General features: G+C 52.0%; 2 protein-coding genes and 3 pseudogenes across 2 annotated transcripts; 1 reads left to right on the plus strand and 4 right to left on the minus strand.

Annotated features, from left to right (window-relative positions):
• Positions 1–437: 437 nt before the first annotated feature.
• SAPIO_CDS10378 (uncharacterized protein) lies at positions 438–3,679 on the minus strand (the record flags this gene model as incomplete). Its single annotated transcript, XM_016783974.1, has 4 exons — positions 438–2,228; positions 2,290–2,441; positions 2,500–3,116; positions 3,183–3,679. The coding sequence occupies 4 exons, from the start codon at positions 3,677–3,679 to the stop codon at positions 438–440; spliced, it is 3,057 nt and encodes a 1,018-aa protein (XP_016638810.1).
• Positions 3,680–4,520: 841 nt separating this feature from the next.
• On the minus strand, positions 4,521–6,392 carry SAPIO_CDS10379 (annotated as a pseudogene; the record flags this gene model as incomplete).
• A 3,063-nt stretch (positions 6,393–9,455) lies between these two features.
• On the plus strand, positions 9,456–9,962 carry SAPIO_CDS10380 (annotated as a pseudogene; the record flags this gene model as incomplete).
• Positions 9,963–10,708: 746 nt separating this feature from the next.
• On the minus strand, positions 10,709–11,383 carry SAPIO_CDS10381 (annotated as a pseudogene; the record flags this gene model as incomplete).
• A 1,193-nt stretch (positions 11,384–12,576) lies between these two features.
• SAPIO_CDS10382 (ABC-2 type transporter) lies at positions 12,577–17,141 on the minus strand (the record flags this gene model as incomplete). The annotated part of the gene is made up of 3 exons (XM_016783975.1): positions 12,577–12,606; positions 12,677–15,590; positions 15,649–17,141. The coding sequence occupies 3 exons, from the start codon at positions 17,139–17,141 to the stop codon at positions 12,577–12,579; spliced, it is 4,437 nt and encodes a 1,478-aa protein (XP_016638811.1).
• Positions 17,142–22,269: the final 5,128 nt, after the last annotated feature.

Raw genomic sequence — 22,269 nt, forward strand, 5'->3', positions numbered from 1 at the left:
CTTCCTGAAGAGGCAAGGCTTCCTCCGCATCCGTCCATTTCCCCGGGGCTGGGCCACCCCTGGATATTTTGGATATTGGGATTATTTTTCGCTCATGGAACTGCTTCAGGTCAGAGCTCAGACACCCAGAACACGGGAAGAACGAAGGAGTCTTCCATTGGAAGCTTCGGTATCATCGACCTCCCCTGCCAGACCACGCATGTCGGTCAGACATCACGAGATGTCACCCGATTTTGGAAAGGGAGGACAAAAAAAACCGCAAAGGACAAAATACAGCGCAATCCTGGCCATTTTGGAATAATATCTTGCATTTCCCAATATCTTGCATTTCATCAGGGGTGTGGCATGCACAGAAGAACCATTAACAAGCGAGGGTTACACGTTAGGGCGACGGGACCACCGCCTTTCTCCCCGATCCTTCCGTGTTTCTCAAACGCTCATTCGACGAGTCGAGTCTCTGGAGGCCCAAGATAAGTTTCCTTTACGCCGCCCCGCGTGTTGAGGACAATTTTCTCCAAGTAGACCTCGGGTGAGTTCGCCGCCCACCTCAGAGTATGCTTCCCAGCTTCTAGACCTCCAAGGTCGACCTTCTTCGTCCACACTTGGTCCGCTACGTGATCGAGCCACTCTGGTGGAATGTCCCCAGCGTAGGGGTTCGTAATGTAATCACCCAGCACACGGGTGAAGTTCGCGGGCGCGTCACCTAGAGTTAGCGAGAACTGCATCCGGAGTCGCGGGTCGGTGTCGAGACATCCGTTGATGTACACTGTTGCCTCCACAGCCTCTGCGTCTGAAAAGAGATAGATATCGTACTCTACCCAAGCTGAAGTCGCGGCGTTGTCTACCTGACGAGCCTCGGCGAACGGTCGCAGTCCAATAGATCCTGATTCGCTGCGCGACCCGAGGTGTGGGAAAACGGAGAAATTGACCGTTGGATCCTGCTCGTCCTTCTTCTTATGCGTGATGGCCGACGAGCGCTGGAAGTGCGGCGCCTCGATCGCAATCATGCCAGCGGTTTCCGGGAAGCCCTTGAAATCCGCGGGCACTTGGGTGTTTACGACAGGGATGCGTATTAGGTCGAAATAGGGGTATCGTGAGGGCGTCGAAGTGATGCCGATGTTTACGGTGTCGTCGAAGTCGTCCGGTACCAAACTCCAGTCGATGGTGACATTGAGGCGCTCGTCGGGTTTGTCTCGGTTAAGAGTGCCCCTGGCCGGGCTGATGGAGATGAAGTCTACCGGGATCTCCTCGAGCTCCCAGTCTATTGGGACCCGGTAATCTCCCCGCGCAAAGAGGTCGATATAACGAACGCGGGGTCCAAACCGATCCATTTGCGGGAGTAGAGCCGTGTACCCCGTGGTTGGCATTGACGAATCCACCGATTCTGCCCAACGCCCTTGCTCAATTGGGCTCGTCGACCCCTCGGCGTAAATCCCCAGGTTGCCAAGCGAGAACTGCATATCTTGGCGCAGCTGCACGAACGAGAGGTTGGCGAGCATGTCTCGAGCTGGTCCAGCCCACGATTTCGGTTCCTGCCAAGCGGCGTCGTACACCGCCTGCGACATCATGTTGGCCCATTTCCCTCCTAGCATGGCGTCGTACTCTTCCACCATGTCGTAACTGGCGTCGAAATCATCGAGGACCTGTCGAGCGACTGTATTTGCTGAGTTTCGCCGCTCGAGCGCATACTTGTAGTTCGTGCCCACGCCAACCATGACGGAGTAGTAGATGGTCCCCGACGCGACAGGGTGGTAGACGAGCTGGTAGAAGGCTGGTTGAGTCTGCGTGTCGAGCTGCTCGTATACAACCTTGGCCCTTTCGGCGAGGGACTTCCAGCGACCGAGCACGCGCTCTGCTTCGTGGTAGTTCAGCGTCGAGAAAGTCCCAGATGTGACGAGCTCGAATCGCCGCATGCCGATGAGGTGGCTATGCTCGAGCAGAATATCGGCGATCTCGTCGGCGAAGTCGGCACCAAAGTCGCGCGTCGCCAGCAGTTTGAGGTAGGTCGGGATCCTCTCGAAGCTGAAGTTGGATACGTTCCAGGCGAGGTCCATGGCGAAGGCGAAGGGGATCTCCATCGGCTTGATGTCGCCGACGTTGACGATCCAGATGCGGTCGGCGCCGCGGAGGTAGGAGTGCATGAGCTCCTTCAATACTTTGGCGAGGTTGTTGGTGTTGGCCCATTTGTACGACCGAGGAAGACCGACGTATTCGAAGTGATAGTACACCTAGGGCGCAGAGGTCAGATTCATCAATCAGAAACCGATGGCAGGTATTTTTTTTTCTTACGCCACTTCCGCCTTTTCTCGATGCCTCGTCTCCAGTCGGGAGGCGGTAAACGTTACCCCAGTTATCATCGGGGAAGAGGAGAGTCACGTCCTCGGGCGGATCAAGGCCAGCATCATAGTATGAAGCAACCTCCTTGTATAACGCCCAAACCTCTGCTCAAGTGTTAGCGATAAAGGCCCCGCCCTTCCAAGATTGCAGGGACCAACTCACGATTCACAGCGTCAGGGCTACCGTGATACTTCTCGATAATACCCCTCTGCACATCGAAAACGTCTTTCAACATCTCGATCGCATTCTCGGTATTCGCCGCCTCGTCTCCCAGACCCCGCAGGCCAATCGTGAAGTAGGATTCATTATTGCCCGCCCTCTCGATGCCGGCTTCCATGAACTCTGTGATGTTGTCTCTATTCTTCGACCAATCCCAGGGACCCATGACCGCCTCATCCCACTCGTTCGTCGCCCTTTGCATGGGCTCGTGGTGCGCGGTAGAAATGACTATGCCGTAGTCATCCGCCAACTGCTGGTTGCCCGGATCATCGGTGAAAAAGATGTTGCCGGGAGGTGGCGTCCACGACTTCCACATGGCGGGCCAAAGGTAGTTCGCCTTGAGGCGCAACAGGAGGTCGAACACATGGGCGTAGAACTCGGTGTTGAGCGGATATCTAGTCTGGTTGTTGTACTTGGCCCACCAGGTATTCAGCGCGGGCTCCTCGTCGTTGATGAAGAGGCCGCGGTACTTGACGGAGGGCTCACCCTGAGTCGTTGTTTTGCGCAGGGCGAATACCTGCGCGTGCTTCTTGGGCGGGACATCAGAGAACCAGTGGAATCTACCACTCTAGGTTAGTCTTCTCTAGGTTCGGACGTTCACAAGAAAGGATGACGAAATATCCTACGGTGACTGGCCGCATTGCTCCGCAAGCGTGTGGATGCCGAAGATGGTACCCCTCTTGTCACTACCCGCAATAACCAGTGCGCTCTCCACTCCCGGGAACGGCGCGTCCACCACCACGGTCTTAAATGACTCCCACTTGCCCTCGATATCGGATATATCAAGGAGCTCGGCGTCGACAAGAGACCTAATCAGGGCAGAATCGGCCGATCCGGTTAGGATCACACTGGTCAAGTCTGCTAGATACTCCTCGGCCTCGTCAACGGAGTAGCTCAAAACGTCGCGGCTCAGTTCCGTGATCGCCTCGAGATCAGTTGATAATGAGCCGCCGGCGATGTGAACGCCGGTCCAGTCATCGGACGAGAGCACAATTGGCGCCGTGGTAATGTCGATGGAGCTGCTGGACGGCCGGAATTCTACCAGCGTCTCCTCGAAGATGGCCAATGCCGGAAGTGAGAAGAAGGCGGCTGCGAGCGCCGCGGCACGGGGGAGGAGCTTCATGGCGGCTGCTGATTAGCTTCGCTCCGGGATGAGCATCTAGCTCCTAGGTTACCGGAGAGAGAGCGAATGGGTGCCCGAGGTGGCATGGTCACGGAAGCCAATTTATAGTTCCTTTGGATGTTTTGTCGGCCGAGTTCGAAAAGGACAAGACGGGTAGAGTTGGAGGTCTCTGGTAAAAGGCGATTTGCCGGGCGGGGTATGAGGAGGCCGGATTGGTAGATTGAGCTCTCGGCGCGGGAGACATCGTGAAAAGTCAATTCGAGATCAGTTTTTAAACTCCACCACAGGACCAGGTTTGAGATCCCTTATTGAGAGGTTGAGAAGCTCAATTGGGGCCTTTTCCGATTTAGTCTCTTGGAATTCCGAACTCGGCGATTGAACGTCTTTTTCCAATTGCGCAACCCCAGAAATCACGTCACAGGAGACCTAGTCGACAAGGTAGGTAGTATTTTAGGGTTTCCAATTTTTTTTTTTTTTTAATTCTTACTTTTTTTTTCTACCTCTGGGCTTAAGAGCCAAGACCTGTGCCATATTTAACCAATTGATTTTCCACTAATACGCGGGCCCGGAATAGATTGCTGTCCGAACGGGCGGGATTGGGGCATAAGACTCCGAATCCATCACCATTCCCCAGTTCTTGGCGTATTATATTGGACATGCCGCAGGATAATATTCCGATGGTGGGCAGCCTTCGCCGACGGAGAGATTCGAGAAGAAGTGAGATCTAACTTATTGGTGAGAAAGCTGGAGCTAATGGTAGAACTAACAATCTGAAGAAATGCTCAATTGTACACAACGCGTTAAAAAAAGATCATCGCCGCTGCACTGTTACAAACTTCCCTTACTCTTCCTCCTCGTTGTCCCCGACTGGATTCTCCTCCGCCTCATCCGGCCTCACAATCCCGACCTGCCCAACAAACGTTCCATTCGAAAGCCACGCATCGGCAGGTCCATACCCTATAATCCTGCCGTCGCGAATATACCCATACCTCAAATACTCGTCATACTTGATGTCATTCGGCCAATTCCACGTAAAGCTCGTTCCTGTCTTCCCGATCTCGGGATACAGCATGCGCCACCTCTCCACATCGTTTACCGTGACACTGATTCCATCGTACCTTGACTCCGACGGGGGCGGTTCGAAGGAGAGCGTCACGTTGGAACCGTGCGGCGTGAAGATGACGGTGGGTAGCTGGAGAACCGGGTACGCGATGGGGAGAGACGCGGTTAGCTCCAAGAGGGGCGAGAAGCCCGAGTGCGCTACGTCGTGGATGAAGAGTCCGAGGAGGACACCTTGGCTTGCGAGGGATAGCCGGGTCTGTGTCGCTGTCAGTGGAAGAAGTAGGAGCGAGACGATGTAGTGGTGTAGATTGATCTCCACACCGGTTCCGGGGATCCAGGACAGAGCGGCGAGCGCCAGGATCGAGACGGCGTAGAAGAGGATGTAGCGCTCAAAGCGGCCCTCGGTCCAGAGGCAGTAGAGAAGCCAGGCGGCGAGGAATCCGACCGCTGCGACGACCGCGGCGACGGTGAACGTAGCCTTTGAGACTCTCGTCAGCTCGTAGGCCGACAAGTTCTCCAATGGGAACCAATCGAAGGTGTAATTGGCCATGGCACCGAACCATAGCCCACCTGTCCAGAAGAGCGTCTTTTCGATCTGCGCCGTTAGCCCGTCGATGGTCCTCTTCACGCAAGTTCTGTAGAGAACAGCGGCGACGAACAGCGCCGGCAGGAAACCCTGGATAAAATCGGACATCCTCCTGGGAAGCACGGCCGTGGAGCGGAACGAAACTGGCGCCGGATCGGAAACGAGAGCGACGTGAGCAAACGCCGTCGTGAACGCCACGAAGAACTGCCAGGCGGCGGAGCTCACGAAGAGCGAGAAGACGCCGAGGAAGAACACCGACACGCCGAGGAGTCGGTGGCGGGGGTCTTCGTGGTCCTTGCAGGGTATGGAGGGATCTGGGGATACCGTGAACGAGAAGGGGAAGTACGTGTCCAATTCGATCGACGAGACGCCGTTGCTTTCTATGCCGGCGTAGGTGTCGTGTCTCCCTACGCGAGTGACGCGGCCACAGCCTCCCTTTTCGTTGGAGGTGACGATGGCGTGGATGGCGGCGACGCAGATGTAAGAGTCTGCGCGAAACGGGTTACTCCCGATGACGAGGGGTTGGCCAATGATATCTTGGTCGCCGACAGGATGGGGACGTGTAGACACCACCGCGCCGGCGCAATTCGCGGGGCAACGAAAGGAGAAGTGGCTCTCGGTGAAGGGCCGACACAGCTCTCCGTCGACTCCGCACTCGTAGATGGACCAGAGGCTATCGTCGCAGTTGAGGTTGCGGACATATTCCTCGTCGCCGTCTTTAAAAGGTTTGTGTGAAGAGGCCAACGGGTAGAAGAAGGCGATGAGCCACACGAGGAAGAAGACGCCGGTGACGGACGCCTTGATGGCTGGTCTAGCCCTGTCAAGGAGACTGATGGGCCATTGCTGAAGGGCGGGAAAGATTGGTCTCACGACGTGGCGGCGGGGTTCCCGCGGACCAGCAACCCACCGGGGGAAGCAAAGCCGCCGCCGTTCGTCTGGTAGCATCGGTTCTACCTTTGCCGGGGTGCGCTCTTCCTCGTACGCTTGGGTCCCGGGGGACCGGAGGAGGCGGAAACCTTCCTCATCGACGGCTGCGCGTCTCCACCTCGCCGTGTGCGATTCCATCCTCGGTAAGGAAATAGTAGGCGGCTGTTGTTTAGGTTCTTCTTGGGGCAATTTGGACTGATTTCTTCATTTTATTCCGTTGGACACGGTCAGTTACTGGCCGCTTTCTTTTCTTCTCTTTTTGATAGTGTTGCACAGCTCGATCGACCATGACCAGAGGCCACGTTGAAAAGGGACGCAAAGTTGAGGCGACCCGGTCTTCGATGCACCGATATTACCGCCCAAAGAAGTGGCGACTTCATCCATGGCATTCATCCGGGTCTCTTTGAACTGGGCATCATTTCGACTAATCGGGGTATCCCGTTAATTAATCCCAGGTGTCGAGAATAACGGGTAAAGGGATCTACGCTGTCAGGTGTCTCGGGGGAATGGGCGCACGAGAAGCCCACCTGTGAAATATGTAGTCCCTTTGCTTGCATTCTCTTCTGTGAGGGAGGCTGTTGTTCCGTCACTTGATGGTTTGGTGATGATTGAGTCTGCATGACACTTTTCCAAGATGTCAGAGGCATTTCAAGATTTCAAGAGGATGATAATAAAATTGAAAACCTATCATTGACAGGACATCGAATTGGAAAGATAGAAGAGGAAATACTGGACCAAAAGAGGCCAAAGGAAAAAGGTTGGTGGTTCTCGTCCGCCGTGCGTTTCCGAGTGACTCCCACGAATCTCCCAACTTCCTACTTATTGGAAAATTCTAAGCTCGTTTTGGTATTTAAGGCTACTCTGGGCTCGGAGATTGAAGATTGAATGGGCGAAGATGCGGAAGGCGCGATTACCATGATGAAACATCATCCTCTCCCCTTCATCGTTTGTCAGGAGAGGCTATTCTGGCGGATTCAACAGGGCTGAGGGCATACATTGGTAAAGCTACAGAAGTAATTTCTCGTATGATGAATAAAAGCGAAGTGCGCGTTCTAGAAAAGAGTCTTGTCGGTCAGAGAACACCATTTAAAGTTGAAGAGACTGTTCCACGTCGTCGTGTCTCTCCACCGTGAACCTGGCGCCGGGTTCATCGGCGATAATGTAGGGTCTCGAGCCATGGCACTACATCGGTGATCCCTCACCATCAGAGAAGCCAGCTAGCCAATGTTGATACCATCACATCTTGTGTGCTATCAGATTCCCCGTCTCGGTCCCGGCACTCTCTGCGAATGTCCGATACCACCGGGTGACCCTCAATTTAAGCGACTGTACATACACACGTTTTTGGTGGGAGCGGATGTTCCCGTACATGGAAAAGGAAACCGAAACACTCACACAGGGCTTCGATAAACCTGACCATCTCAAACTCCGAGATCCGATAGTTTCGCTGGGGAGGTAACGAATGAGATCCGTTGATATAGTTCTACCGGTAGGGCAGTCCCAGTCCTCTTAGATTTCGATCGCATTTTTCATCTGGTGAGTGGTTCCAGAGATGGTGCAGTCTAGGTGGAGCTGGGCCTCAGTCATGTCCAAGGATACCACAGTGAGGCGTTCTCGGAGTTCAACTTGCCTCTCGTACTGCTTCTGTATCTTGAAGCAAAGTCTAGATGGGCTGAATTTCCTCGGTCAGAATCGACTAACAAGGTCGGCCGACCCTGGTCCCTACACTCGACAGAATCTCAAGGGCGAGTAATCAAACCGAGAGAACTAGATCAATTCTTTCCCAGCCTTTGTATCCTTGCCAGGGTCGGAGTTTATCTCGAGTATCCCAGGAGCGCGGGTCCTCTGGTGGGCAGACTTGACCATCTCAGCGTGGTGGTAGTAAATAGAAGAGAAAAAGGAAGGATTACTGAACAGATGAGACAACAACGCGATACTCGGGCACAACCACCGCGATCCTTCCGTGGCTCAAATCGCAGACATCCAGCCGGTCTAGCCGACGCTACACCATGGAGAAGGATCGACACGATGAGAAAGCGCAGCAAGTCTTGTCGAGGTCTCGATGTTTCTAGGCAAGCGCGACCGCATGCTGTTCAGGACGATAAATGGTCAATCCCAAAGCTCAAGTCAATATTATCTCTCCCCCTTCGTCAATTGATCGTCCGAGCTTCCATTGCAAAGGTATCCAACGTCAGTATCCATGTCTACAGTAGCCGTTTGTGTCTCGTCGCACGAGAGGGGTGCATTGGCAGCAAAATGTTGGATACCGAGCCGAAGGAATATGCAGGAGCAACGCCACCTCGATCTGGCCAAGGCACGAAAAGTTTGGAATGAGGAGGAGTAACCCCACGAAACGGCTTCAGTGCTCACTGTGAGCTCCTCGACATCAAGAAGTCAATAGAGGTTTGAAAGTGAGTGGTGTTCCCCGGCTCGGCCCTTATCTTCATCCAATTCTCGGGCTGCGGCAATTCTCCATCAAGGAGATCTCGCGGGTCGTCCGTAGAATGGATCCCATCAAATCAATCAATCCCAGCCACTTTCCCTCAGCATCGCATCCTAGTAAATCTCCATTGGCCGATTTCCATCTTCATGCTTCAATCCACAAACCCAGCATCTCCAATCCTCCGCTCCCAAGATCACCAGCTGACCACCAGAAGGAAATACACCGCCTCCAATCGCCCTCATCCTCCCCAGGCTGAGGGAAAGGGGGGCTGTGCAGAGCGGGCTCCTCACACGAAGAACGATGGCAGTCCGTCATGCAGCTGTCCCCGAAGAGGATTAGCGTCAGGAATTGTGTCTCGTCTTGGCCCCTTGTCTTACCCGTAAGGCTCACCAGGGGGGCGGAATAGCAATGGATTCCTGCTCAGCTTTAAGCCCGATGGAACACAACAAAGCCAGCCATGCAACATTGGCCCTTGTCGATTCATAGGAGAGGGGGAATTATGCTCCTTGCAATCTTCCAATCCCCTCCGTCATAAATCCTGGTCCTAACTCTTCGCTTCCAGGAAGGCGGAAATTTTCGCTTTTTTTCCCTCTTCCTTGCGCAAGCACTGTTTCCCGAGGAGAAGCCATCACGATTGGGTCGCCTCAACCAAGCGAAAAACTCTCGATCGACCGAGCGCCCGCCCCGTGAATCGAATCTAGCAATCTCGAAGAAAAGGAGCCAAAAATAAAATAAAATAAAATAAACTCGGCCCAAACATGGCCTCGTCGTCCTATCAAACAGCCGCCCGAGGGCTCGCAATCGGCTACATCGTCGCCATAGCAGTCTGCGTCGTCTTCTTCTTCGTTATCGTCCCCATCCTCGGCTTCATCTTCTACAAAAAGCGCAAATCTCGCCTCGTCGCCCGAAACCGCGCCGCCGCCACAGCAGCAGCAGCCTCCGTCGCCCGCCAATCCGCCGCCCCTCCCCCCGCCTACCCCATGGTCAATTACGCGCCCGTCCCTCTTCCCGACGCTTCGAAGCAACAGGATCAGAATGCCCAGTTTGGCGGGTACTACGCGCAGGACGGGAATATCGTGCACGAGATGGCACAACCGGGACAGCAGCCATATGTCGATCAGCAGTCGCAGCCGGTGAATTATGCGCATGAGCAGCCTTATATTCAGGTCGCGGAGCAGAGGCAGCAGCAGCAGCAGTATCAGTATCAGTATCAACAACAGCCACAGCAACAGCAACAATCCAACGTTGCGCAACTCCCAAGCTAAATCGACTCTTTTTGGCTTTTGGCGGGAAATGGAGAATGGTCTGGTCTGGTCTTTCTTTTCTTTTCTTTTTTTTATTTGCATCGGGCTATGTGTACGGGCTATGTGCATGTAATGGAGTCTCGGCGTCTATTGCTCTCACTTGAGTTCTCTTTGATGGAATTGCAAATAGGGGCAGCAAGGATACCCATCACGTTCTCAACCAGTTCGCTTCACCTGTTTTGATCTTAGTTACTGTTTGGCTATGAGATATTCACGCCTGTTTGGAGTACGTTTCATTGTTTGGAGGCCAGATGTGTGTCCCTCTGCTTGTATCATTGGGATCGATTTTTCCTCCACGAGAATTTATAATAATAAACACGGCCATCCGACCTCAATCGCGAGAGTGGAATCAAATTTTCGAAGAATCGACGAGACTCTCCAAATTCTTAACACACACGAAACAGGGCATGGGAGGAATGGGCTTCAAACTGATTTATTGGGAACTGAGAAACCTCACGCGAACAAGGCACTAGCCCATCAGAATATGCTTCGGGATTTTTTTTCGGTGCCTTTCTTCTTTATGGGCATGTCAGCATGGAAACAAGCCAGAGAGTGGCGAGTGGAATGACCTCTCCACGGGAAGCAGGAAGACGAACCTTTTCTTTGTCGATAGTGAGTAGCCTTCTCAACCACTGGGCTGACTTAACCGCGCTACCTCGGCGTGGGTGGCGACTTTCGACCGGGAATTGTGCTGTCAATTCGAAAATCTAGGAGCGCTTGCGACCGCTAGCCTTGCGCTTGGAACCCTTGGAACCCTTGGAGCGCTTGGTGCCACTGGGCTTGACCTTGGGGCTCTCGGTGACTTCGAAGCCAGTAGGCTCAGCCTTAGGACCCTCGGTGTCAAAGGCCTCGGGGCACACCTTCCGCAGCCTCGCCTCGACGACGGCATTCTTAGCTTCGAGAATGCCGACTCGAATCTCCTCCTGCTTGAGGAGCATCTCGCTCTCCGCAACTTTATCCTCGTCCTCGTCGAGCACCTCTCGCCACTTCTTGTTCTTCTCCTCCGCAGTGTTGAGCTTCTTCTTGAGCTCGCGGTACTCTTCCAACATGGTCACGAGAATGGTGAGCTTGCCGAGGGCGCTCGCCTGCTCGAAGGCGTGGAAGGCCTCGTCGACATCGGCGGCGGTCAAGAGGGGGTCCTTGCCGGAGGACATTTTATCCTGATCAATGCTAGTAGGGGCGGGAATGTTAAGATTGATGGAACTGACGGCGTCAGAGTGGTCTTCGGTGCTGGAAGTGGTGTTGTGGGAATCGGAATCGGCGTCAGAATGATCTTCGACGCTGGAAGGGATGCTGTGGAAATCGTCTTCGGTTGAGGAAGTGGGAGAGTTGAGAATTGAGGATCCGACTTGCGGTTCTTCCGCGTCCTCCCCAGGATCCATGTTTGTTTATCGAAACGAACCACAATTAGGGAAACAAAGGAGCCTGCGATTGGCAGACGTGTTAGCAGACCTTCAGATGACCCAGAGTCACTTGCACTGACGAGGTCAAGGTATACTTGTGATCTCGTTGATGTGTTGATGTGTTGATCGTGTTGTATTGGTGAAGTGCGCACAGGAGGAAAACAATAAGAGGAATGTTTGTATTGGGAAGAAGGGGTGCTTAAATAGTTGAGAGATCATTTAAATGGAGAGAGTTGCTGCTGGAGCAAAGGAAAATAATGTTTTGAGTGAATCACATCAAGAGGAAACCAGGTATGATAGCTCCTTCCTTGATAAGATTGTGATGAAATAGACGTCTTGCTCCTTCCTCACTTTAAGAAACTGAAATGGGAAGGAGCACCCAGCTTGGTTATGCTTCTCCTTTCGTATCAAGTTTGAACGACGGCAAAAACCATGCGACTAAGACTTGGGCGGAGAGGGCAGGCGAGCGCCTACATAGAATAGAGGATCGAGGATGTTTGATTTAGGAACGCCACCCAGACGCTGTTAGTTGGGCATATCTCCCATCACTAAGAAACGGGGCATCAGGGACGAGGTGCTCGATTCCGCCTGGGCGGAGCCCTCCGAGCCCACTCCCGAGACTGTTCAACTCCTTAAGCGGCCACACTTCCATCCTCGAATCATATATCCATGTATTAGTCTACCAGAACCTCCGTTAAGTAAGATGCCAACCGGCCCCATACCCGGTTGTTCCAATTTTAGCAGCTAGGAAGGCATGGCCTTACACGCGGTTCCATCGTAGAGGGTTTCATGCCAGAATACTGATCCAAGAGCCCAGAAGGCTGAAGATGTGAATTAGAACTAGTCCGTGTGATAACTTTCCCGCCATGGACCGAGTCCTGGGCACTTAACATTCGAATGAAGAAGATCGTAAGATTCAGGCTTTATTACTCCTATGAAACTTTTTGTCTAGCAGTGAAGATGAACATGAACTGTCCTCGTATCCTATGAACTTCCCCCCAAAATGAGTCGCCGCTGATACTTTTCGAACCCATCAATGTACACGAGAAAAAAAAATTAGGGAATAAAAAGGACGCCCTACCCTCTGTAAGAACAGGAGATACAGGGCAGATTGTATTTAACAACACGAGAGAATGGCTTTTCCGTTTGCGGTCGAAGGGAAGCAGAAACCCTTATCGCTTGTTGTAGTTGATGTATCGGCTCTGCAAAGAAAAAAAACCTCGTTAGTCTTCGCTCGAACGCACTAAGCCTTTGCAGTCACTCATTACTTACCGCAAGGGAGAGGATAATCAAATTGCTGCCGATAAAAGCGAGGAAGATACCCAAGTCCCTCCACCTGTGGCCAAAGCTGAGATCCAGAGTCTCGTAGAACTGGTCACCCTCACGGAACGCGCAGTACTGACAGTCACTGGCGTCCTCGTTGACGAGGTACCCCAACCCTCCGTTGCTAAAGTAGTTGCGCATGTACTCGCCACAGGTCATGTTATCCGGCGCCCTGAAGTTGTTGAGCTCATGGGGCTTGCATACAACCGGCAGCTTATGGAGGGCCGTGGTGACCATGCCCGAGATAAGTCTTGTGAAAGGGTCAAGTTGGTAGAGCCACGCCTTCCAGAATCCAGGCATCTGCGGCTTCGGAATCGTGACACCGCAGAAAAGCGCGAATGTAATCATGATGAACGGGTCAAACTGCACTGACATGTACGCGGACGGCGCAAGCGACGCGACAACCTGGCCGAGGGTGATGGAGAACATTTCCGTGATGAGAATCATGAAGAACTGGAACCCAGCGCGCGAGGACTCGTGCTGGAACCCTGGGATGTAGTACAGGGGCAAGAAGAAGATGATGGCGCACAGGATTGAGTAAGGAACCTCCGCAATAACGATAGATGCGGCAAAGGTGAACGGAGAATACATCTTTGACGAGGACTCGCGGAAGAAGATGGCGCGTCTCACATGGTACATAACTTCGACCTGTCCAATAATTAAAGCAGGTAGGACAGTAACCTGGAAGATGACGAACACTTTGTACTGCAGCGAAGATCGGGAGTTGTCAAGATTCAAGTACGTCAGACCAGTCAAGAGCGCGACAATCAGGTGGTTGAGCAGCCTGGTGAACTCGTAGTTTGGCGACCTCCAGAAAGCCTTGTTCATGCGAGTGGTAACCACTTTGAGCTGATGCATAAACGGCGTGGCGTATTCCTTCTCAGTGTCTTTGACGGCGGACGCAGTAGCGCGGACCCTCTCCTCCTTGAGCTGCTTGATGGTCTCCTTCGTCTGGGCGAACTCGGGGCTGTCTTCCCAAATGTCTGCCCAGTCACGAGAGCCGACTCGTGGGGAACTGCCTGCACCAATGGCCTCGAGCATAAATTCGGCCACGTTGTCAGTTTTGCCAGCAACCGCACCGTGTCTCTTCAAATAGCTCCTCAAGATGTAAGCATCCTGACCGATGTCTCCGAAATAGACCGTGCGTCCGCCGCGCTGGAGCAAGAGGAGTCTGTCAAAGTTCTCGAATAGTGACGCGTTCGGCTGGTGAATCGTGCAGAGAATAGCCTGCCCGGCGGCAGCCAATTTCTTGAGGAATCGCACAATGTTGAACGCGCTCTGACTATCAAGACCAGAAGTAGGCTCGTCGAGGAAGAGGAGGAGCTCTGGCTTGGCAGAAAGCTCGACGCCAATAGTTACACGCTTGCGTTGTTCTACCGTGAGACCTCTCTCTGGCGTTCCAATAATCGAATCCGCAATGTCCTCCATCTCGAGAAGGGAAATGATCTCTTCAACATATGCATACTTTTCACTCTGGGGCGTCTCGAGGGGCTGGCGGAGATCCGCAGAGAATCGGAAAGCTTCTCGAACCGTCTGCGTAGGGTCGTGGAGATCGAGCTGCTCGGCGTAGGAGGTGCTTCGCTGGAATTGCTTGCCTGGCTGTACACCATCGACAAGCACAGATCCCGAGATTACGCCAATGTTCTTTCGGGCCGCAAGGACATCCAACAGCGTCGTCTTGCCGGCGCCGGAAGCGCCCATTAATGCCGTGAGTTCTCCGGGACGAACGTAGCCGAAAACATTGTTGAGGAGCCGCCGGGTGCCTGCTGGAGTAGGGACATCATAGTTGAGCTCTTCCCAGGTTAAAATGCTCTCCGACTTGATTGAAAGGTCCGAAGATTCTTCAACAGCCTCCCCCTTTCGCTTTTCATCGCGCTTCTTAATTAGGGCCGTGTTGAGCTCCGTCCGCTCGGCATTAGGACGGGCAAAAACCTTTGCAGTGTTACCACCCATGCCGTAGCTGATAAACTCTCCGAGAACCACATTCATGATAAGGAAGAAGACGATGAGAGAAAAGACGATACCCCAGTTCCTCCAGAGGTAGGCGGGGTCGTATGAGAACCCTTTCGTGATGTAATCCGCACCCTTCACGATTGCCGTACCGCCGACGGAACCGGCAAGAGTGCATACTTGGTAGGCAATGTCGTCGTAGCCTGGGCCGGATGGAATTAGTGACTCTGCTGAGCACGTGAGTTTAACGCTCCTGAACTCGTTCATCATCATGGCGCTGAACGTCAGGCCTAATGGATTGACCCAGAAGATCCATCGCAACCACTTGTGTTGCGACTGATACTGAATCAAATAACCGGATGTGATGACGAAACAAGTGATGAGGAAAACCGTAGACCTGATGGCTGTATCGTAATCTGGGCTTGCGCATCCAACAATTCGGAAGAAAAGAGTCATCGCGATGTTCCCAGACAAGATCATCAGGTAGAACGTGAAGAAGGCGCCTGCAGTCCTGTATAATCCGGTCATGAAGTATACGATGATAGAGAAAATCATGATTTGCGTCGCAGAAAAGGCCTGATCAACGAGAATTTGTGCGATCCAGAGCGCCGATGGCCGGTGGAACGCGTACGTCCGGTGCTTGTTAACAATAGCCCGCCCTGACATGGTGCTGGCAAGTTCCGAGAAGGCCTGGAAAGCATTGAAGAGGAGAGCAACGAATAGCACACCGCCCTTGCTGAACGCGCTCGCCGAAGAGGTTCCGAGTTTGAGATAGAGAGTTCCGAGTACGATAGCGATAACAATGCTCCGAAGCCATGATAGAGCGAGGCCCATCCTATCCTGCAATTTGAGATAAAACTGCCTCTTTACGAGAGCCGCAACCTGGATGTGGAAACCGGTAGAGTACGTGGATCTGAAGAATGCAAAGGGTTAGTGATTCGTTTCCTAAATGGGCAAGTTTTGTAACTAACCGCTTCGGCGAAGACCGCTTGCTTTCCTTCACAGCAACCTTGAAGTCCTCGTGTTTTTGTGATTCCACCTCCAAATTGGTCTTGTACTGGGCCATCTCATCGTCCAGTCTGCGCTGATATACCGAATTCTCGAATGCTTCGGCAAGAGTCTTGGGGCTGTGGGGAGCATTCTGCGGCGAATACCCCTTGGCATAGTCTCGTTCGAACTCATCGGTACACCCAGTCAAGTAGTCGGGAGTCGTCTGTCTCGGGCGAGGGGCGAATCCGAGACCTTCGAAGTAACTTCTGGCCTCGGTTGCTGGGCCGAAGTAGACTTGCTTTCCTCCATCGATGACGAGGACCTTGTCAAAGACTTTGTAGATATTCTCAGAAGCCTGGTATAACGAAACAAAAGTAGTCGTTCGATAAAGATCGGTCTGGATTCGAAGCGACTTGACAAAATCCAAAGCAGTACTCGAATCCAGACCCCTAGTGCTATTATCCCAAGACAGAATGCAAGCGTTAGTGATCATCATCTCGGCAATGGACACCCGTTTCCGTTCGCCGCCAGACACTCCCCGGATAAAATGATCACCGACAACGGTACGACGAGTGTGCTCGATGTTAAACATCTTGAGGAGCATGGTAATGACCTGCTCCTTAAATTGAGCCTTCGAGACGCCAGCGGGGCGCTTTCCGGGAACTTTCATGTCGAGGGCAAAGTCAAGGGTTTGCTCAACGGTAAGGGTGGGGTGGTGAATATCGTCCTCCTGGTTGTACACGGCCTCACCACGGTATTGCTGGAACTCCTTCGCGGTAAAGGGGCCGTACAATACCTCGCCGGTAACACCAGTGTAGCCGTATCGCTGATTGGCAATTGCCTTCAGAAACGTAGTGCAGCCGGAACCTGGTTTACCCAGAACAAGAACCATCTCGCCCGGGCTGCAGACACCCTTGAAGCCGTCAAGAAGCGTTGCTTCGCTTCCCTTCTTTCCAAGACCGAAGAGCCTAGCTAGGGGAGATATAACGTTAATGGAATCAAGGAATCCATCGATAAAGGTGGAGACGTAGTTATCCTGGCCAGCGACTCCTTTGACCGTCAAGCCGTCCCAGTAAACTCCAATGTGCTTGGGACGAATACCAGCTTCGCGTTCGGCATCGAGACCACCACGAAGCGTGGCCTCGAGATCGAACGGCTCGATGCTGCCATCGGTGATGCTAGATGGCACCGCGGCGTCTGCTTTCTCGACATCAGTCGTCCTGCGTCTCGTAACGGTACTCTCCACGCGGCTTATTCTCGACAGCTCACGCTGGAGTTGGGCAAAATCAGCCTCAGCCTGGCTGACAGAGACTCCCGTATGAATTCCCTCGATGGCTTCGGGCAGGGGACTCGCGTGTCCCTCGGCGTCGGATTTGGTCTCCGCCTCGGGCATCGAATGCTCGGGGAGGGTGGCGTCTGAAGAGGATGTTTGCTGGCCCTCGTAAACACTCTTGGAGGGCGTTGAGTCGGCCATTGGCGCACGTCGGCGATCAAAACGAGACCGCCGCGCTACGCGTTGTGTATCTTTGCACGAAACGGGTGGCGGATCAAAACTGTCACTTGCACGCTAAGCGGTAAAGGATCAAGAACTGGGGACGCGGCGATATTAAGGCAACTGCGAGGAGCGCAATATGAATACCCAGAACGAAGTAATGTTCGCCGCTGCCAAAGGTATCAAAACGACACCAATAAACGTGAACCAAGGATTCGATGAAGAGAAGGGACACGGGGCGTATCGCCAAGGACCTCGACCGAAGATGAATGTAAGTGCGAAGGGTCAACGCTGTAGAGAATCAAATATGATATGTCGAGTGGACAGTGAGGATCACAATGAGTTCAGGCCTTTTTGAGAGAAAGCCCAGTTTAAAAGAGAGATACCGTTTTGTAACAGAATATTAAAAGAACAATTGAAGAAGCTGTAGAACAGGACACGGGCTTCCACAGCATTTATCAGCACAAAAAAGAAAGAGGGACGGACGTGTGGAGAAGACAACCAGGAAAGCTGGTGTGAAAAACGGAGAGCGGGCCCAGACTAGACCTGGTCAAAGGTATCAGTCTCAGTGGGGATGATTTTCTCTTAGGCGGAGGAATTAAAGAATCAAAATTTTAGAAAAATCAAACAAAACAATTGCTCCTAAAATAAAGTTAGTACTAGCGTCGGGCCTGGATTACAAACTGCGTTTGAACTCCAAAAAGACGACATAATTGATCACCCTGCCAGACGCGGCGGGTCGTAGAGGGGCGAGGAAAAAGCGAGGGTGGGAATCGGAGAGTTGCTGCCTTGTCTGCGCACAACGGGGGCCATTGAGAATTCCAGACCAGGTTAGGAACCACGAAGTACTCAATGCAGGGACACATGATCGAGCCAACAACATCAATTGATTGAAGCAACACTACGAAGCATGAAGAACGCTACAATATACAATTGTACTTCCTACCGAGGTCTCGAACCAAAATCCCGACGAGGGCCTCACTTACAAAGTACGGATGACACAAGCGAGATAAGGAAGTTGAAGCTCAGGCTGTCCTTGTGCGGAAATGCAAAACCGAGGCAAGCACGACCTCTGGATCTCTAGGAAAAGCAACAGCGAAGAAGAATGTTCGAGAGGAAGGGGCTCTCTCGCCTTCTCGCTTTTCTTCTCGCTTTTTTTCACCTTTTTCGACGACACACAGGTACTGCCGGGGGCAGGCTTGGGAAGGTGGACCGGGCCAATCTTGCTTGCCGTCACCCCTCCGCTCTTGCCAGTGGAGACTGTGGGGCCCTCCCCTGTCCAAAAATCGGATCTTGGGAACTTTTCCGAAGCTGTGTCTACCTAAGTCCGGCCCTCCCCACTCATTTTCATCCCATCGCAGCAGTAGTGAAGGACTCAGAAGGTCTCTTTATCTGCCAAGCCCTACTTGTATGTTGGAAAGTACGTAGATTAATTTATTCCTAGAATACCACAATAATTCTCTATCTAGGCTAGTTTTTTTTTTTTTTTTTTTTTTTTTTTTTTTTTCCCGGCTTTCATTGACTGCTTAGGAATACGTCGGCGGAGTTGCGACAATGCTTGAGGACGGTGGTCTTGGCGAGGGTCCCCAACACTTAGATCTGATAATAGAATTGCTCCTAACGCCGTCTTGGCTTCCCCTTCTTTTCCTCCTCAAGCCCAATTGCTCCGATTTGGATTACTAATTCTCCACTCTCTACACAAATTTGCTGACGAAGTAAAAGTTTACAGGTACCACCGTTCTCCAGTGACTTGAATGTTGCCTTTGTCGCATGTATCCTTCCGGCCCCATGACCAAGTTCCAAGCCTGTATTCCCAAGCCTAGAGTACTTCGCAGTCGTGGGACCTGAGCGACATGATAAAGTCCATTAATAACGCGGAACCATTGACATCCCCCAAGTCCTGATGATCACTCATTGCTCCGTGTCCAGGCCCCACCCCACGCAACTACCGATCATAAGTTGAACCCATGCTCGAGCGAGTCGTCCGCCCACACAAACTATCGTAACATAATTTTGTCATTGATCGCCTTGCTCTACCTTCGCATACATACAAGAGATATTAGCAGAATTCAGTGAAACCCTGCAAGGAGTGGACGTAATCTTGACCTTCTTCGCATCAGATCCAGTTCCTTGAGCCTTTTCCATGCTTCATCCTTCCAACTTCAATTGTTAGTCGGGACCACTCGGCCCCACCGGGCCTATCGTGGGGGCCTTCAACAGGACCTTCAATTGTTCCGCGTTTGCGACCCACAGGACAAAGTTCTTCACATCTAAGCCTAAAAAAGAACAAGAATGCCTTCAATTCCCTTCGTTTTACGGAGACTACGATATCTCCGCGAAAAGCCTGGACTCCCAGTCTCAACCACTTAAGTCCGAAGCACGAAATGGCGGGGCCGAGTAGCTAGGGCTCGGTGGAGACAGCGCCCTGAAACATTGCAACCACGTTTTCTCACATTCCTAGCCTGGCCTACACTACCTTTCTGATTAACAGAGCGGTCCTCTCATCATCATAATGAGTCAGAGCCGACACGAAACTAGCCATTGCTAGTCATAATGCCTGATGGTGTCGTGCGTCATGCTGTCTACTCAGACACGCGTCTAGCATGACGGACGTGACGTTCGAGTATGCTTACCAGAGAAAAGAACGTTCGCACTACTTCGTGAAGGCTTAATATTTGTTCCACAACGCACCAATGACTCCACTTACATTATTCCACACTCCTCGTAGTGTACAACCATCCAACTACAGCCGGGCATTGGGACTGTTTCTAAAATAGATATCGCTACCTGTGTACACTAAGGTGGGATATGCTGTGGAGAAAATTGATCTCCATAAAAGCAACTTCGTATTGAAGTCTGCCTACAGGTGTAATCGAAGCAATATGCAGTCCCTCCAGCAAGTGTGGCTGTTCGCCGATCAACATGCAGCTGGATTATTCAGCATGAGTAGGGCAAAGATAGCAGAAACTGCTGCCTTGCGTACCGCCGAACTTTTAGGGTGTTGAGTCGTATATCGTCATTGATCGACACAGGACACGTCCGTGTCCTCTTTTGTCTGCAGGATCAAGGGGAAAGGCACGAGAGGACTCACAGTTTTTCACGGAATTCGAGATAAGAGACAGTGTTATGGTGGACACGTCTGCCTAAACGCGGCTTCTCGGTGTCATCAGTCAAGGGGCCGCCGATCAATTCACTTATGCAATCGTCCAACTCTTCTTTCCGGGTCGAGGATTCTGCTCGCATGTTTGATGTTTGATGCTTGATGACCCCCACGCAATGTTAGGTGTCTCCGCTGTGCCATCCGTGACACGTTGAGCAAGGCTTCTCGAGCTAGCTCTCTCGTTTGAGCCCTAGACTATGAATGTAAGAACTGGGTGTGGTCCTGACTCTTGAAATCACTTTATGCAAACAGTACAATCGCAACTTAGATAGAGAATATGAAGCGATGAGAATAGACCCTTCATTCCTGGATGGAGTCATGAACTCGTTCGGCAGCTTACTTACTGGTTGGGAGGAAGTGAAGTCTCCAAAACAATCCTCCAGCGCTTGCCATTGACCCACATTTACCTTCTCAAGCCTCAAAAAGCAGCAACCTTGCAATGATCGTGACTTCTGGGGCCTGGCCTGGCTTCTACGTAAACCTTTGAATATTTCGGTACTTCCGTCAGTTCCTGTGACCCTTCCCCTAAAGGTATGCTCCATTCTCCTCGTAATATTATCCAAAGGAGCCGCTGTCATATAAGACAGGCCCTCATAAGATGGAATTCTACTTTGCTAGAGATATCAAAAGCTATCTTCATCTAGGAGAGCCCCAAGGTTCGACATTTAATGTAAATTCGGAAGTTGACGGAAGCTGGTTCGAGTTTAAGGTCATCTTGTTCCCTTAATACCTGCCCAGAGTTGGGGGTATCCCATGCTGAAAGAGGGAAATGCTAAAAATGGCGTGCCAAAGAGATATTACAACAACATTTAAGCTTCATTTAGTGGATCAATTTCTGGGCCTTTCTTTCCAAAAAGTGGAAATAAAACCAAGGGGTCAGTCTTTCCGAAGGAAACAAGTCCGAATGAGTCACGGTAACTCAGCCGGATGGTTCAAAGTATCGGTCCTATAATTTGATGTATCACCATCTGATTTCAAAGCAAGCTGATGGGCTAGCTGATGCCAAGGAATTTACGAAGAAAGGACACGGAAGAGCCGGCACGGGAGCGATATTCGATTCTCGACGCTCTCACCGTCGACGCCATCAAGACCACATGCCTTACTTTGCGTGTGTATTCTTCCCAATCTCAACACGCCTTGTAAACGATGATGAACATGGTGCCCGAAGAACCATAGAGTGTGACAGAGCAGATGACTAGGATTGCCGGCCGTAACGAACGAGGATGAGCGAGTTGAGAATACCACCGATGCCGATAGTGCAAGGATGTTTCTCAATGCGAGGGGGCCGGCTATCATTGACTTAAAGATGCGGAGCGTCTGCTCAGCGAAAGTGATCAATATGAGCCTGCTGAATGCCCCCTACAACACGAGTGATACGTTTTAAGTCAAACCTTAGCCCATAATGCCGTCGGAGTTGCCGCTTCTTCCCCCCAAACACCTGATATCTCGGCCTTTATTCATCAGCCTTTATGAAGGCTGTTGTACAAGCGCTGGAGATGGCTATCCAATGTCTACGAGATGATTCATGTTGTAGAGGGCAAATGGGGAGGTGGAAACTAGAGAGGAAGAGAGAAGAACCGAAGGTGGCTTTCCCGTACTTCAACCAGCAACTTACAGCTAACTTTCTGGGCAGCTGTAGTGTTCATACCAATGTGTATGGACAAGGAGGACGCAAAAGAGGTTAGAAAGGGCATCAATTGGACAAACAAACCCAGCAGTCCGGAGATCTTAGCGAGCTCGAAGATTTCGATCGCAACCACAGAGCCTCATTCCCACTCCCCATTTTCCCTGCAGTCCTCAATCAGTCCATCGGCTCTGGTGATTGTGATGTAGTGCGCTGTCCGTACTGTCCCTGCTGCGACCATCCCAAAGGCAGCGAAGGAATCAATATCGGATGAGCAGACGGCAACAAAGCCTGAATAATCGGGTAAACAACCGCCTATGAATCGT

Source organism: Scedosporium apiospermum (genome assembly GCF_000732125.1).
Source record: "Scedosporium apiospermum strain IHEM 14462 chromosome Unknown SEQ_SAPIO_0165, whole genome shotgun sequence".
Taxonomy (NCBI): Eukaryota; Fungi; Ascomycota; class Sordariomycetes; order Microascales; family Microascaceae; genus Scedosporium; species Scedosporium apiospermum.